The sequence below is a fragment of the Labrus bergylta genome, chromosome 2 (assembly GCF_963930695.1).
Source record: "Labrus bergylta chromosome 2, fLabBer1.1, whole genome shotgun sequence".
Lineage (NCBI taxonomy): Eukaryota > Metazoa > Chordata > Actinopteri > Labriformes > Labridae > Labrus > Labrus bergylta.
This window is the reverse complement of record NC_089196.1, coordinates 8,061,421-8,074,174: the sequence shown is the minus strand read 5'-3', so window position 1 is coordinate 8,074,174 and position 12,754 is coordinate 8,061,421. Positions and strand designations below refer to the sequence as shown.

General features: G+C 41.0%; 2 protein-coding genes across 2 annotated transcripts; one reads left to right on the top strand and one right to left on the bottom strand.

The window, feature by feature from the left end:
• The first annotated feature begins 35 nt into the window (after positions 1 to 35).
• Positions 36 to 2,451, top strand: si:ch211-170d8.2 (uncharacterized protein LOC571755 homolog). Its single transcript, XM_020631132.3, has 3 exons — positions 36 to 881; positions 1,628 to 1,772; positions 1,897 to 2,451. Exons 1-3 carry the CDS (start codon positions 455 to 457, stop codon positions 2,240 to 2,242), a joined length of 918 nt encoding a protein of 305 aa, XP_020486788.1. The 5' UTR covers positions 36 to 454; the 3' UTR covers positions 2,243 to 2,451.
• Positions 2,452 to 2,843: 392 nt separating this feature from the next.
• On the bottom strand, positions 2,844 to 11,054 carry mlec (malectin). Its single transcript, XM_020631096.3, has 6 exons — positions 10,837 to 11,054; positions 10,171 to 10,376; positions 9,511 to 9,689; positions 8,845 to 9,021; positions 7,033 to 7,090; positions 2,844 to 6,798 (listed from the first exon to the last, which is right to left on the bottom strand). The coding sequence occupies exons 2-6, from the start codon at positions 10,355 to 10,357 to the stop codon at positions 6,554 to 6,556; spliced, it is 846 nt and encodes a 281-aa protein (XP_020486752.1). The 5' UTR covers positions 10,358 to 10,376; positions 10,837 to 11,054; the 3' UTR covers positions 2,844 to 6,553.
• Positions 11,055 to 12,754: the final 1,700 nt, after the last annotated feature.

Sequence of the window (12,754 nt, the reverse complement as noted above, 5' to 3'; positions counted from 1 at the left end):
TTTGTTCCAAAGTGGTCACAACTAGCCTGGGGAAAGACGTGCGCGAGCCTATCTGGAAGCCAAACACATGGTCACAAAACCTTTTTATTCATGTTGTATGAGAATGTTTTCTGTACGCATGTGTTGTAAATAAGATCGTTCTTGATGATCCAAATATGGAGTCAGTAGAGTCATTAGCTAAGTAGCTGAATTTGAATGGATGGGCTCGGTGCTCCTCGGGGCGCCTCATTATGCACGCGCATTAAAAGAAAACAGTGGGGGGCAAATGGGTGGTTAAGGGCATGGAGTAAAAGAGGGGCAGGGTCTGTGAGCAGGGTCAGGATTCAAATTCTAAGTGGTAAGATGTCCCCATTGTCAGTGGGGTATATAGGAGTCAGAGAAGACTCATTGGAGGCAGAGTTTGGAGTTGGCACCACACAGAAGCGGACCCGACGAACTGGATTTAGTTATCGCAATGGCCTCTCTGTGCTGCATGTGGATTGCTTTATTTCTTCTATCAGTAATGACAAGTGACAGTGGAGTATTTGGTCGAGCGGTGTACGCGCGGGGATTTCTGTCACGGTCGCCGAAATCCGCAGATGAATCCGCCGGGCAAACTTTACGCGTGGACGCGTCGAGGCGGTGGAGACGCGGGGTCGCTGCGTCGCACCGGGAGCAGTGCGCGGAGCTGGCGGCGCCTTGGCTGGAAAACACAAAACAAACTCTGGAGGATAATCCAACAGTGCTGCAGCTCCGTGTTCGGCCCTTTTCTCCAGGCGTCTCTCGGGGCCTGGTGTTTCCAGGAAAGCATCTTTTCAGCTTCGTCAGACGGGTTTACCGCTGCTGTCAGGAGGGACTCAACTGCAGGAGCGTAAAGGGAATACAAGGTCGCTTGAGAGGAGGTAAGACAAAAGGACATCCAGCTGAACTCATGTCTTCTTAGGTTGGAAATCTTCTATATGACTTTAACCTTTTCCTGTGTGTGTAATGGTCATGCGTGGCTCGATTTAAAACTACAGTAGTACATGGCCCCCGGTGAGCTGGAGTCAAAGAAAAAGCAGCAACCATGCTGAATTGAAATCTTTGCTTTTGTAATCAAGGTCACACAGCTAGTGAGTCCAGGTTTAAATGAGGACAATCTTGTTACCTCTACTTTGGATCAAACATTTGGTCAGATATGTAAAATCCAGAGGACTGTTGAGATAGCAGACAGCAGTGTTTTATTTTTTGAAGATACAGCAACACTTTTGAAGATTCACATGTGCAAGATCCCATTCAGACTCACACAAAGCTCATGACATCACATTTCACAAAACAGATGCATGATATGGAAACCCATTGTGGGAAATAGTGACACTACAGTATGTCATAAGCTGTAAAAGTGAGACCACTGTGCTACATTTACAGCTCGATTCATGCAGCTAAACAGAGGACAATGTTATCTGCATGCAAATGGGTCTTAGTCGGCTTAATGTCTCCTCCAAGTATTGTGGAGAAATCCTGCTGACAGATTAACGAGGTTTGAGGAGTGAAAACATCACCTCTGCTGTGCCTCTGCTGCCTGGGATTTACCAAAATCCAAAATGGAGCCTGACACCAGAGCATGTGCTTCTTTTAAACTGACTACTCTTCTCCTCCTCCTCCTCAGATACAGATGTGGAGTTTCTCCTCACTAGGGACATTTTATCATTGACAGTTATGAGAGCTGAGCTCCACCTCCAAGTCTCCAACCCGCAACATCTGGACATCCATCCTGTGCTGTCATCCTTAGCAAAGCGTGACCTTCCAACAAGGTAAACACTTCTCTTAATTTGATCTTCACTCTCCCCATCCATTCACATGCATGTTTCATTTCAACCTCGGGAGTCGCACAGTTGACTCAAGACGTCTGACTCTGTCTTCTCTCGCCTCCGTCAGGTACAGTTTGTGGTCTCGGGCTGACACGGTGGAGCTGAGGTTGGACCTGCTTTGGCTTTTCCAGAGTCTGCAGGAGGCCGCTGGTGGTGCCAGAGGGGGTCCCAGTTTGGTGAACATGCGGCAGGTGGTGTTTTCTTCCAGAGAGGATCGAGCAGGAGAAAAGCCCTCTTTGGGGGCTCTGCAGGACACTGATGGCGATATGTGGGGGGGAGGGGATGCTAACACGCTGCCTCCTCTTGAGCTGGGCTTGGTCCTGGGATGCAGTCAGGCTGGATCGGAGGTGTCTTGCAGAACTGGTGGTGTTCACCTCTCACACACACCTTTCATTACTCTGTACTACACGTGAAGTCAACCTGAATCAGGACTGTGTTCTGAAATGTCTGTCGGCCCACGCAGCTGACTCAGGGAACAAAATGATGCACTTCAACATCAAATCTATTATTTATGAATGTTATTTTTTGTGAAATATATTGACACACATATGTAAATAGTGAATATGAAATACTGTATCTTTATGGAGTTGTTCTTTGGTTATTAAAGCTCACTATAACAATGTCTTATTACTCAGTGTGAAGCCATTTCTGTCCGTTGACGACGTGGCTCTGTCAACTTTGTTCAGCTGTGTTCCTCTTTTAGACTTTTCTTGTCCAAACCTCTATTTAAAGAAGTTTTCACAGTTGGTGGGAAACAACACCTGGACAAGCAAAGGGGTCTGTACGTGTGCTGTGACCCTGAACAACTTGTGTTGCGAAGTTGTCCAGTGACATTGTTAGACAAACTTTTAAAGCCCACTCATCACAAAGTTGCATAATTATAATGCTTCACACTTTGGACGCTGCTGATTAACAGGCACAGTACTTGTTAAGACAAACCTAATTTAACACAAGGCTACAGCTCAAGTACCACACAAAGGGCCTCATGGCAACTCAGAAAAATAGCAACGCATGTAGATAAAATAGCACATTTATTAAAAAGAGACAGCATTTATCAGCATTTCCCATTTTGCAGATAATATGCCACATCTGAGTAAGATCAGGGATCTCAGATACATTTTTCAGTCCACCTGCTGCCGTCTGCAGCCCTCGCAGAAGTATTTCTTTCCCCAGCACATGTATATCTGTACAGTAGGACTCATTATACACACACACTCTGTTACCTCATCGTGTGTCTGTGTGGTCTGCTGCCTGGATGATGTTTTGCTGTTCAAATTTGTCTCAGTTTAAATTCATCTCACATGTTCAGTTTCTTAAAAAATGAGAAACAAAGAAAAAGAGCAAAGAGCGGAAAAAGGTCATCCCAAACAAATTTACAGTAATTAAATCGGAGCAAATAAAATGACTGAGGATGAAAAGTTAGAGAAGACTGGGTGTCATGGCGGTAAATTAATTAGCAGTGACAACAAGTCTGGATACAAGACATGACATGTTTGTTTCCCCCTGTTTTATTCACAGCTTTATCAGGTGAGTAAAACAAAAGAATGAAAAAAAAAAAAAAGAACCTTTAACGTCATGTTTGGACGCCATGTTTTAGTTTGAATGGAATTGCAGCAATTCTTTGGTTCTCATGTGAAACAAAAAAAACAAAAAACAGAGCAGATCTTCATTCCACTCCAGTTCATTCAATTATAGGATGTTTTGAAAATAATTGTAAAAAAAAAAAAAGCCTGCAAGAAGCTGCAGTCGTAACACGAGGGCTGCACAGTCATCTTGTGGACCTTTGCTTTATTTTGACAGGCTTTGCTCCTAGATAGGTTGGTTGTAACAACAGCCTGGAGACATATTAATATACTGACAGAAATCCCTTACTTCTAACGAGAGCCGTGTGTGTGTTTATGTGTGCGTGCGTGGAATAAAAATATAGCCCTGCAAAGTTGTTTAACAGAGAAGAAAAAGAGACTAATTTGATATAAGCCAACAGAAGAGCAACCTCAAGGCGAATCATGGTAAAGCACAATGTATTCAATAATTCAAGGCAAACAAGACAAACACACAAAAAATGATTTTAAAATACATGAGGCAGTGCAAAATGTCACACCAATAAAATATCACGTTTAAAAATAAAACTCAAATAAACCAGATCCTGAGGAAAAAATTTCAAACATATAAATCCAAGTGTATTATAAAACATCTCCAGATCAGCCCCGCTCTGATTGAAATTATACATAATAGAATGGAAGATCCCACATTTTCAGATATAATCTCATTTATTCTACTTTCCAGCAGTCAGTTGATCTGACTGCTTGTTTTATTCTCTGTACCAACCACCATTCCTCCTTGAAGAAAGGCCACAAAGTCTTCCTCAGGAGAACAAACTCAACATAAAACACCTCACCTACAACTCAAAAGTGAAGAGAACAAAACAGGTGTCACACGATAAACTGTGTGATCTTGTACCTTATATACACACGCAGCTGTGTAGACTTGCGGCGGAAGAGAACACGGTGACTTTGGTGCTGAATTAAATGAACTTTTTGCATCTTTTCAGAGTGAGAAAAAAAAAAAGGTGCTTACACGTCTTCAATATGATTCAACCTTCGATAAATTAAAAAAGTAAAAATAAAAATAAAAAAAACATAAACTGACAAAATAATATCTGGCATAATCTTCTTGCCCACCATCAATCAAAATGGCAAAGGAGAATCAGGGAGCCAGGAAGGAACCACCACACCTGAATTATTAATGTTGTTTTTTTTCCTCAAGTACTGCGAATGGTAACAGCAATACTAGCGGGGGGGGGGGGGGGGGGGGGGGGGGGCACGGCGGGAGCCAGGGGACATTTAAGACGCATTAGTGAAACAGGCAAAGTTACAAACTCTTCCTTGGAGTTGAGCTAAGCACTTCAGGGAGGTAACAAGATACATAAATAGGAGGGTTCACAACACAACTCCACTAAAAATGAAGAACAAAGCTGCTTTTCAGTCCACAAGGAAAGCAGAGAAGGATACCAAAAAGCTAAGCACACATAGCTGACTGTATAAAGGGGACAAGTTGGGGGGGAAAAAGGCAAACAAGATTTTCAAAAAGGCTCAAAATAAAAATTTGCACTTAGTATGCTTTGTCAAATCGGGGACCAGACCATGTTGCTCCATTGCACTAAACGTTTACACTTAAATAACAGAATGCTACAGTCCACATAATTAAGTTTTAAGACAACAGATTTGAAAAGGCTGAGTGAAAAATGAGGGGCGCACAATAAATGTTGATTTCAAACATCTAGTAAACATTTGATTTTCTACTCGCACCAATGATAGGCTCTTTCATCTCTTGCTTGATGAGGACACAGAAATCTGGAAGGTGTCTGGCACAGACTGAGGATTTATTGTCATTGTATTAAACTGCAGCAGCCTGTTCCCTAAGGTTTAAATAACATAAAGGACTTGAGTTTATGGGCTAGCAGAGTCTACACAGCATTCTGTTTTCAATTGCAAGACATATTTGGGACAAAACAACTATTACTAATATCTTCCCAGTTAGCCACTGATGTATGAAGAGGCTAACACACTCTCCCTCTAAAGTAATTCATTGTGATACAGGAGGGTAGTGTAGGTCCAAGTACACCCCATTTCAACTTAAGTGCCACAGAGGTGTCACAGATTGGTATTTTTCCGAGCTACTTGTCAAATTAAAACCAGGCCAACAAGCCTTCCTCCTCTGACCAGGTAAAACAAAGACATTCTTTGGTGAAACAAAAAAAGGCAGGCATGCATAATTAATGAATGAATAGAAAAGGCAGAGGTCACAGAAAATACAGTGAGCGATGTAAAGATCCTGACTCACTGAAGCTTAAGCACTTCACAGCATTAACTTTGCCTCTCACTAAAAGCAATTGTGTGTGCTCAACAGTTACTAAAGCAGCCATTGAATGTTCAGCAATCTAACCTTGTAAATGTGTAAAATTTTGAAATGGATTCATCCTTGAATAAGAAAAATAACCTGTGTGGGTGGTTTGACACTCTTCATGGCCCTGGATCTATTTTGTGGAATAAGAATTTTTTCTAATTCAAACTATGAATGTAAAGGCCAGTGGTTCAACACTCCTAGTTTCTTCTTTCAATGACTTATGGCAAATGGATGATGGCACTTCAACAAAGGACTAACTAGATCTGAGTGGAACAAAACACAAAAAAGTGACAATTTGAAAAAAAAAAAAAAAATGGAGAAAGCGTATTCCCACTATCCGTTTGACTCATGTACTCTTATTTAAACCCAGTACAAAACAATTCTTTTAGTTTATAAAACAGGCCCAGACGAATCACTCCTGTGCATCTCTTGGCTGCTGAAATGGGATTTTAAACCGTGCACACTGGCATCTGTAAGATCTGCCCGTCTTCTGAGTGGAAATGACTAAAATAGTTCAAAAGGGGCAGCAGAGGTGGATGCAAAACACATTCACCAAGAAGTGTGCAGCAGACACTTCCTACACCTCCTTTCCCACCCCAACGGCAGAATATGACGGCAGCATTTGCCTCATCACCTAGCTGCTTCCCGAAAAGTTATTGTCTCTTTGTGTCGTTCGTTGTCATGGTTTTCTCCGAGCTCTCTTCTGTGTATGATTTTACCTGGGCTGCTGTTGCCACCTTGACCCCCGCTCCCTTCCCTGCCTCTCTCTTCATAGTCCCTCACGTCAGTTTGACGTCTCCTCGATCACTTGGTGTCGCTCACAGCCGACAGAGGCAGAACAGTGTGGGGATGAACACCCCGAACGCCACCAGGATGGGAAACATTAGGCTGCTGTTGTCAGCTGCGTATGGGTTTGGTATTCGGGGGCCTGACTGGATCCTGCTCTTTATATCTACAAGGATCTTTTTCTTCCCACCTTCTTCTCCTGCCTCACCTTCCTCTTCTTCTTCCTCCTCTTCCTCAGGCTTCTCCAAGCCAGGGTGAGGCTGAAGAGGGGGCACATCTGTCAAATAAAAAAGCCATAAGAATGATGGGGTCAGGATGGTAAAAATCAAATTGAAGGAAATGTGTGCATCAATTATATGGACATGTTAAACTGTTTATAACACTGCTACTACCTAGATTACAACTACTGTTCTAAAATGATTCCCAATGGTGGAGCAGGTATTATTATCTTCAAGCTAATCTGAGATTTATGTGAAATGCTGAGAGGTATGTTTGCCATCTAGAGACTCACCGTCTGAAGTCCCCTTCATTACATACAGAGCGCAGACCTTCGGGTTGTCATAATAACCCTAAAACACAGAACGCATCAGTACAGTATTCAAGCATGGACAACAGGGCAACATTTGTTAAAAGAGTAAAAAGAACATCAATTCCTAAAACGCTATAGTAATCAATGTGATCCTAATCTTTAGTTTACAATGATTATCATTATATATACTGTACATGTCTTTGTCTGGTTGGAGCAGCAATTCCTTAGAATAATGCTTGGTTTGACTGAACATAATCATTAAAATGCCTTTTTAACTATGTTTAATTCTAATTTTATCAGACTGTGTGATATAAAATAAAGGAATCACCACAAGGTGCAGGTGAATTTACGCTGGAAATGTAGAGACTGCAAACCAAAAACACCTGCACTTGGCAGATTTCGTCATTTCATATGAATAGTTTAGCGTTAGCAAAAAAGAGTGAACACTTGAATCTTGTTAAGGAGAGAAAAAAGCAGTGAGGGCCAGAGATCTCAAGGAAAAAAAATGTATCAAGAAGAAAGAGGTCACTGCAGGAAAAAAAAAAGGTTTTGAAGTACGTCACCCTACAGATTTAGCCTACAGGTACAAAGTCTTTCATTAGTTGAAACCTAGGGCTTAAAAGTGAATACTAAGGCAACAAAACGCAAAGCAGTCCAATGGCCTGAGGCAAAAATAAGCAGTATTTTAAGTAGTTTTCACACTTAAAATACTGAATCAGAGTTGATCTCACTGTCTGGGATATGAAACTTCATTAGAAGATGCGCAGTGAGGTTTAAAAAGGCTGAGAAACCATGTGTATGTCAAACACATGTTTAAAAGATACCTCTAATTGAAAGTCTCTGTGATGGAATAACTCCACAAGTTTCACTTTCAGAGATTTTATGGAGTACTCCTATCTTGATCCTGGGCATTTATACCATATTTTGCAGCAGGAGATTGAATTACACTCACATCGCCAATACACAGTCATCAACTTTTCTGACTTTCCTCCCTCGCCCACCTATCAGTAAATACAAAGTCATGCCAACAGTCTAGTATCACATGGTGCTGTATTAATTGCAAGGAGGGCAAAATGGGAAATATCATACACACTAGGTTGAAGGAAGTGTTTAGTACAGAGAGGAGGTTGGGAAATGTGAAAGGGAGACACTTGAACCAAACATTTTTCTAACACCAGTGCTGCTGCACGCCCACGGCAGCAAAAGCAAAATGTTAAACTGCAGAGTAAAATTTGAGACACTTTCAAAGGATGGAAAGGATCATTAAATATCATTACAAAGATGGCTCATTTGGAGCACGGCAACATACTTCCCTGAATCACAGTAACAAGCAATCATATTTATCAAAAATGGAAACGAGGGCAAGCGATGACTAATATGCAGAAATGTTTAACATCAGGGAAATTGTAAATGGCTGTAGAGACAGATGTTGTCTGATACACACTTGGGAGCAAAGTTAATTGGTGCACTACATGATGAGTAAAATAATATGATGAAAGCCTAACAAATGTGGGACTAATGTCAGTCATTTGCATGGCCCACACACTGGCAGTGCCTGTCAGCACACAATCTTATGGAAATGTGCTTTTAAATTTACACATCAGCCACATGTTTGAATAAGTCAAACAGTCAAATTTTATATGCAAATGATGGCAAAATTCAAAAGTTCAATACTGTCATACCACGGCAACAGTCTATATGCCTTTTGTCCCTTTTTTAAAACAACCTGATCACAATTAACAAATCACTGAAAAAGTTGTAAGTGAACAAACTCTCTGAAGTAAAAAAGCTCACCTTTACAAATTCCACAGTGAGCTTTCCATTGAAAGTAGACACCTCTTCTTGCACGCTCAGTTTACCACGTCTAATAGAGAAAGAGACGATCTCATCATGAGCCGTACTGTGACCAACTCGTTCAAAGATATCCAGGTCCTTCACCACCACATGGCCGTTTAGACGGACGTCAAACACCTTGAACATCAAACACCAAATGTATAAATTATTAACAGCTAATACACACATGGTGTACATAGAAAATGACAGCAATATGCCTTTCATTCACCAAACAAAAAGGTACAAGCAAAATTGAGCAAAGATCAGAAAACAGCAGCTATGGGATTTTTGAGACTTCTTGAACATGGCAGACAATATAGTATATATATTTTTTTTAAATCACATTTGTATTCATGTCTACTGTGGCCAACTGTCTGCTTAGCTGGGCTCTAGGTGCTGCAGATGGAGCTGTGCATAATGTAAGATATGGTATTGGATCATGCTCTGTGGACAAATTACATGATGACACTATTCTTAATTTACCACGGACATTGTTGTTCAGTAAAGAAATATGTAACATCAGCGCATAAAGGAAAATACATACAATAATCAAATAAATCTGCAACAGGCCCACATTGGTTTTTAAAAATGTTACCTTCAGTACATGGGATTCATTTATTGTCATACCTTTTGTTGTGACTGGGCAAAGTACACCTCAGCATACTTCATAACAAGGATATAGTCCCCCTCCTCCCGAATGGGAATATCATATCCAAAAGTGTCCTCATTGTAGCGCTCTGTCTGATACAGAACCTGGTCATCAGGACTGGAGCGCAGTATTGGGAGCCGTAACCCATAATCAGACGCTACAAAGAAGAAAAACATTAAGTCAGTGTGCACTAGTGTTTTCACCATTACATTAATAGCAACATAACTGGAAAATTGAGCATGGTTTAAGTTTAGTACGTACCAAATTACACAAGCCTTGACCTTTTCCTGCACTCACAGAAATACAGACCCCCTCTGTCTTAAATGGCAAGTTACCACATTGTGATCACTCCAACATGCTATTACAGAATCTTGGCCTTAGAGGCAAAAATGACTCCCTACAGTCAATCTGATCACATCATCACCTGCTTCCTCTACTTGCTGAGAGGGGGCGGAGCTGTGGTGCTTTATGCTGACTCCTCGTTAGGTTTGTGATTACTTGCGGAAGCCAGAGCTTGCAGGGGATACCGCTGGATATATCTATTCCTCTGAGGACAACTTGCACCTCCACAATGTCATTCAGAAACAGCAAAACAGGCAAACTCATAAGCACTTGACCGATGATAAAAATCGACTCACATTTGCCAACCTTTCCCTCCAATGGGTCCTTCTTGAAGTGAATGCCGTGCACGTCTACATGTGCCTCACCTCCGGCATTTACAGCCCAGATAACCCGATCGGCGAGGCTGGGGCCCCCGCTGTCCGCACAGCTCTGCTCTGCCAGCAGCGACAGCACCGCTGCGACCAGCCCGACGACGAGCTGCATAGCCCCACACAGCCTGGTCCTGGACACACACACACACACACACACACACACACACAGACACAGAGACACACACACACACACACACACACAGGGACACACACAGACACACACAGACACACACAGAGTCGGTATCTGCGAGCCTGCAGCACAGATTCTATACGGAAACAGCCTTCAGAAATGTAACACACACCACACAAGGTTAGCAAGCAGCTAGTCAGCTCGTCCAGATGACATGCAACATGATATTTGTAGTTTAGCCGGAATGCTAACGTTAACAAGCACCAATACCGGTAGTAGCACTAGCACAAGAGCACACAGCGACTCAGAAAATGACATGAATTTAAGAACAAGTCCGTCAACTTCACGCTAACAAATGCATATTACATTTGAAGAAAACAGGCAAACAGTGACAGAAAATGAGCAACGTTAGCTAGCAAACCTACCTGTCTAACCAGAAATACTTCTCTAACATCTCTTACCTTCTCCTTCCACAAATATCTTCAACCCGTCTGTTTCCAATATGTAAACGTCTCTATATTGATTCAGCCTCACACGGTGTCTATACGTTGTCAGATAACTTTCCTGAGCGCAGATATTCTTAGTTTCTGGTGGTTACAGCCTGTTAAACTGACTTTCATTCAATGTGTGCATCCAGACTAACATCTGCTGCTAGCTACAGCGGCTGCCAGTGTGCAGGAGGCGGGGCATCGCAACCTAACTTGAGCGCACCACTAATGATTGACAGGTCCCATGTCGAATCACATCCTTGGGTTTAGGTTTCCTGTACTTCACACTGCAATGTAGTATAATAAAATAATCACACTGTGTGTAAAAACGTACAAATCAAATGAAATGTATGGGCTACGTAATAATATTATAGGTTGTAAAATATGTATGCTCATATATTCTAACTTTGATGGACCGAACCAGGACCACCGAAACCCTTTTTTTTCTCCACGTCAATTGAGATATTTGAGAATATTATTCCCCGAGTTTAGCCTTTTAGGTAGAAATCACAGCGAACACTCCCTGTAATTATGAAATGATTGCAATCATGACATCCATTAATTGTAATTGGTTTAAAAGGAAAGTAAAATAATGGGAGTATAATGCAAAACTATGGGCAAGGAATTTGATAGACTTCAATATAACAACTAGTTTGTGACAAGAAGGGATTGACCAGTTTTATAGATGCTATTTTGTTTTACTTTCATTACTGAAAATTGACCTCATTTCATTTTTATATCGTGGTCTCCTATGCTCCACTGTTTAATATAACAAACCTGCAAAGCTGAACATTGAATAGGTGTGGTCATTGCCAACACTCAAACGGTTAACCAAATCAAAAGCTTCTGCAACATTATTATATTATTATTATTATTATTATTATTATTATTATTATTATTATTATTATTATTATATTTCATACATAATTCTTCAAAAGACCGCACAATATGTGTTTTCTGATCAAGTAGTATATTACACGTGTTCTTTAAGACGCCTTCACGCCCCTCTCCTTCCGGTGTGGTATGGACCGAGTTTTGTCCAATCAGCAGAGTCCAACGCAGCGCGCACACGGCGCACTCGAGAGCGGACCTGAAAGGAATGAATGAGGATAGTTGCTATGGCAACAGGAATACCTTTTTGAATGACAGGTGTTTTGTGACCGTTTTATTCTTAACCTAACGCAGCATTGTAAACATACGGTGAAATATACTCTATATACTAACACCAACAAATCAGCCTGGTATTGTTAAAATGTGCTTCAACATGTGGTGCTTTAGATTAGTCAATCACATTTGCAGATTTCTGCTATAAACTTATGTTTCTGTCTGCGATGTATTTTGCCTTGGCCAATATGTGCAACGTATTGTATTACATTAGTGTAGTCATTTGAACTGTTATCATTATTTCATTATTTTGCACATAAAGGTAGTGAATAAATAGTTTTAGATAGAGCAAGACGGTGAAGTAAAAAATGAAGACTTCTCTTAGATTTAATAGCTATATTGTGTTTCTATCTCAAAAAATATTTGCCATAAATTCTAAAAAAATCAAAGGTCACAGAGCCACAGAACAGTAAAAGTAATCCTCAGTGATGATTCTGCAGTGCTGTATCAGAGACATATATGAATAATAGATATTATAAGAGGGTCTGCCCTCCAGAAATGCGGTGACAGCACAGAGTGCAACACTAATACATTGATAATGACATTTTGATCCTGGCCATGCAGCTAATAAATAATGATTAGGAACTAAAGCGTGAAAGTAAAAGTCCCAGCAAACTTAAAATGTTATCAGCAATTGCGTATATTTCATGTCATGTATAGATCTAAAAATAATTTATACTATAGTGCATCTGCATTTTATTTGAAAACATCACCACAGAAAAACCGC

Excerpts from the sequence above, each read along its gene's own strand:
- si:ch211-170d8.2 (XM_020631132.3), top strand. The coding sequence starts at position 455 with ATGGCCTCTCTGTGCTGCATGTGGATTGCTTTATTTCTTCTATCAGTA. Across the intron at positions 882-1,627 it reads ACAAGGTCGCTTGAGAGGAG|ATACAGATGTGGAGTTTCTC; the intron begins GTAAGACAAAAG and ends CCTCCTCCTCAG. Across the intron at positions 1,773-1,896 it reads AAGCGTGACCTTCCAACAAG|GTACAGTTTGTGGTCTCGGG; the intron begins GTAAACACTTCT and ends CGCCTCCGTCAG.
- mlec (XM_020631096.3), bottom strand. The coding sequence starts at position 10,357 with ATGCAGCTCGTCGTCGGGCTGGTCGCAGCGGTGCTGTCGCTGCTGGCA. Across the intron at positions 7,091-8,844 it reads TCACTGTGGAATTTGTAAAG|GGTTATTATGACAACCCGAA; the intron begins GTGAGCTTTTTT and ends TCTGTGTTTTAG. Across the intron at positions 6,799-7,032 it reads AATGAAGGGGACTTCAGACG|ATGTGCCCCCTCTTCAGCCT; the intron begins GTGAGTCTCTAG and ends TTTATTTGACAG.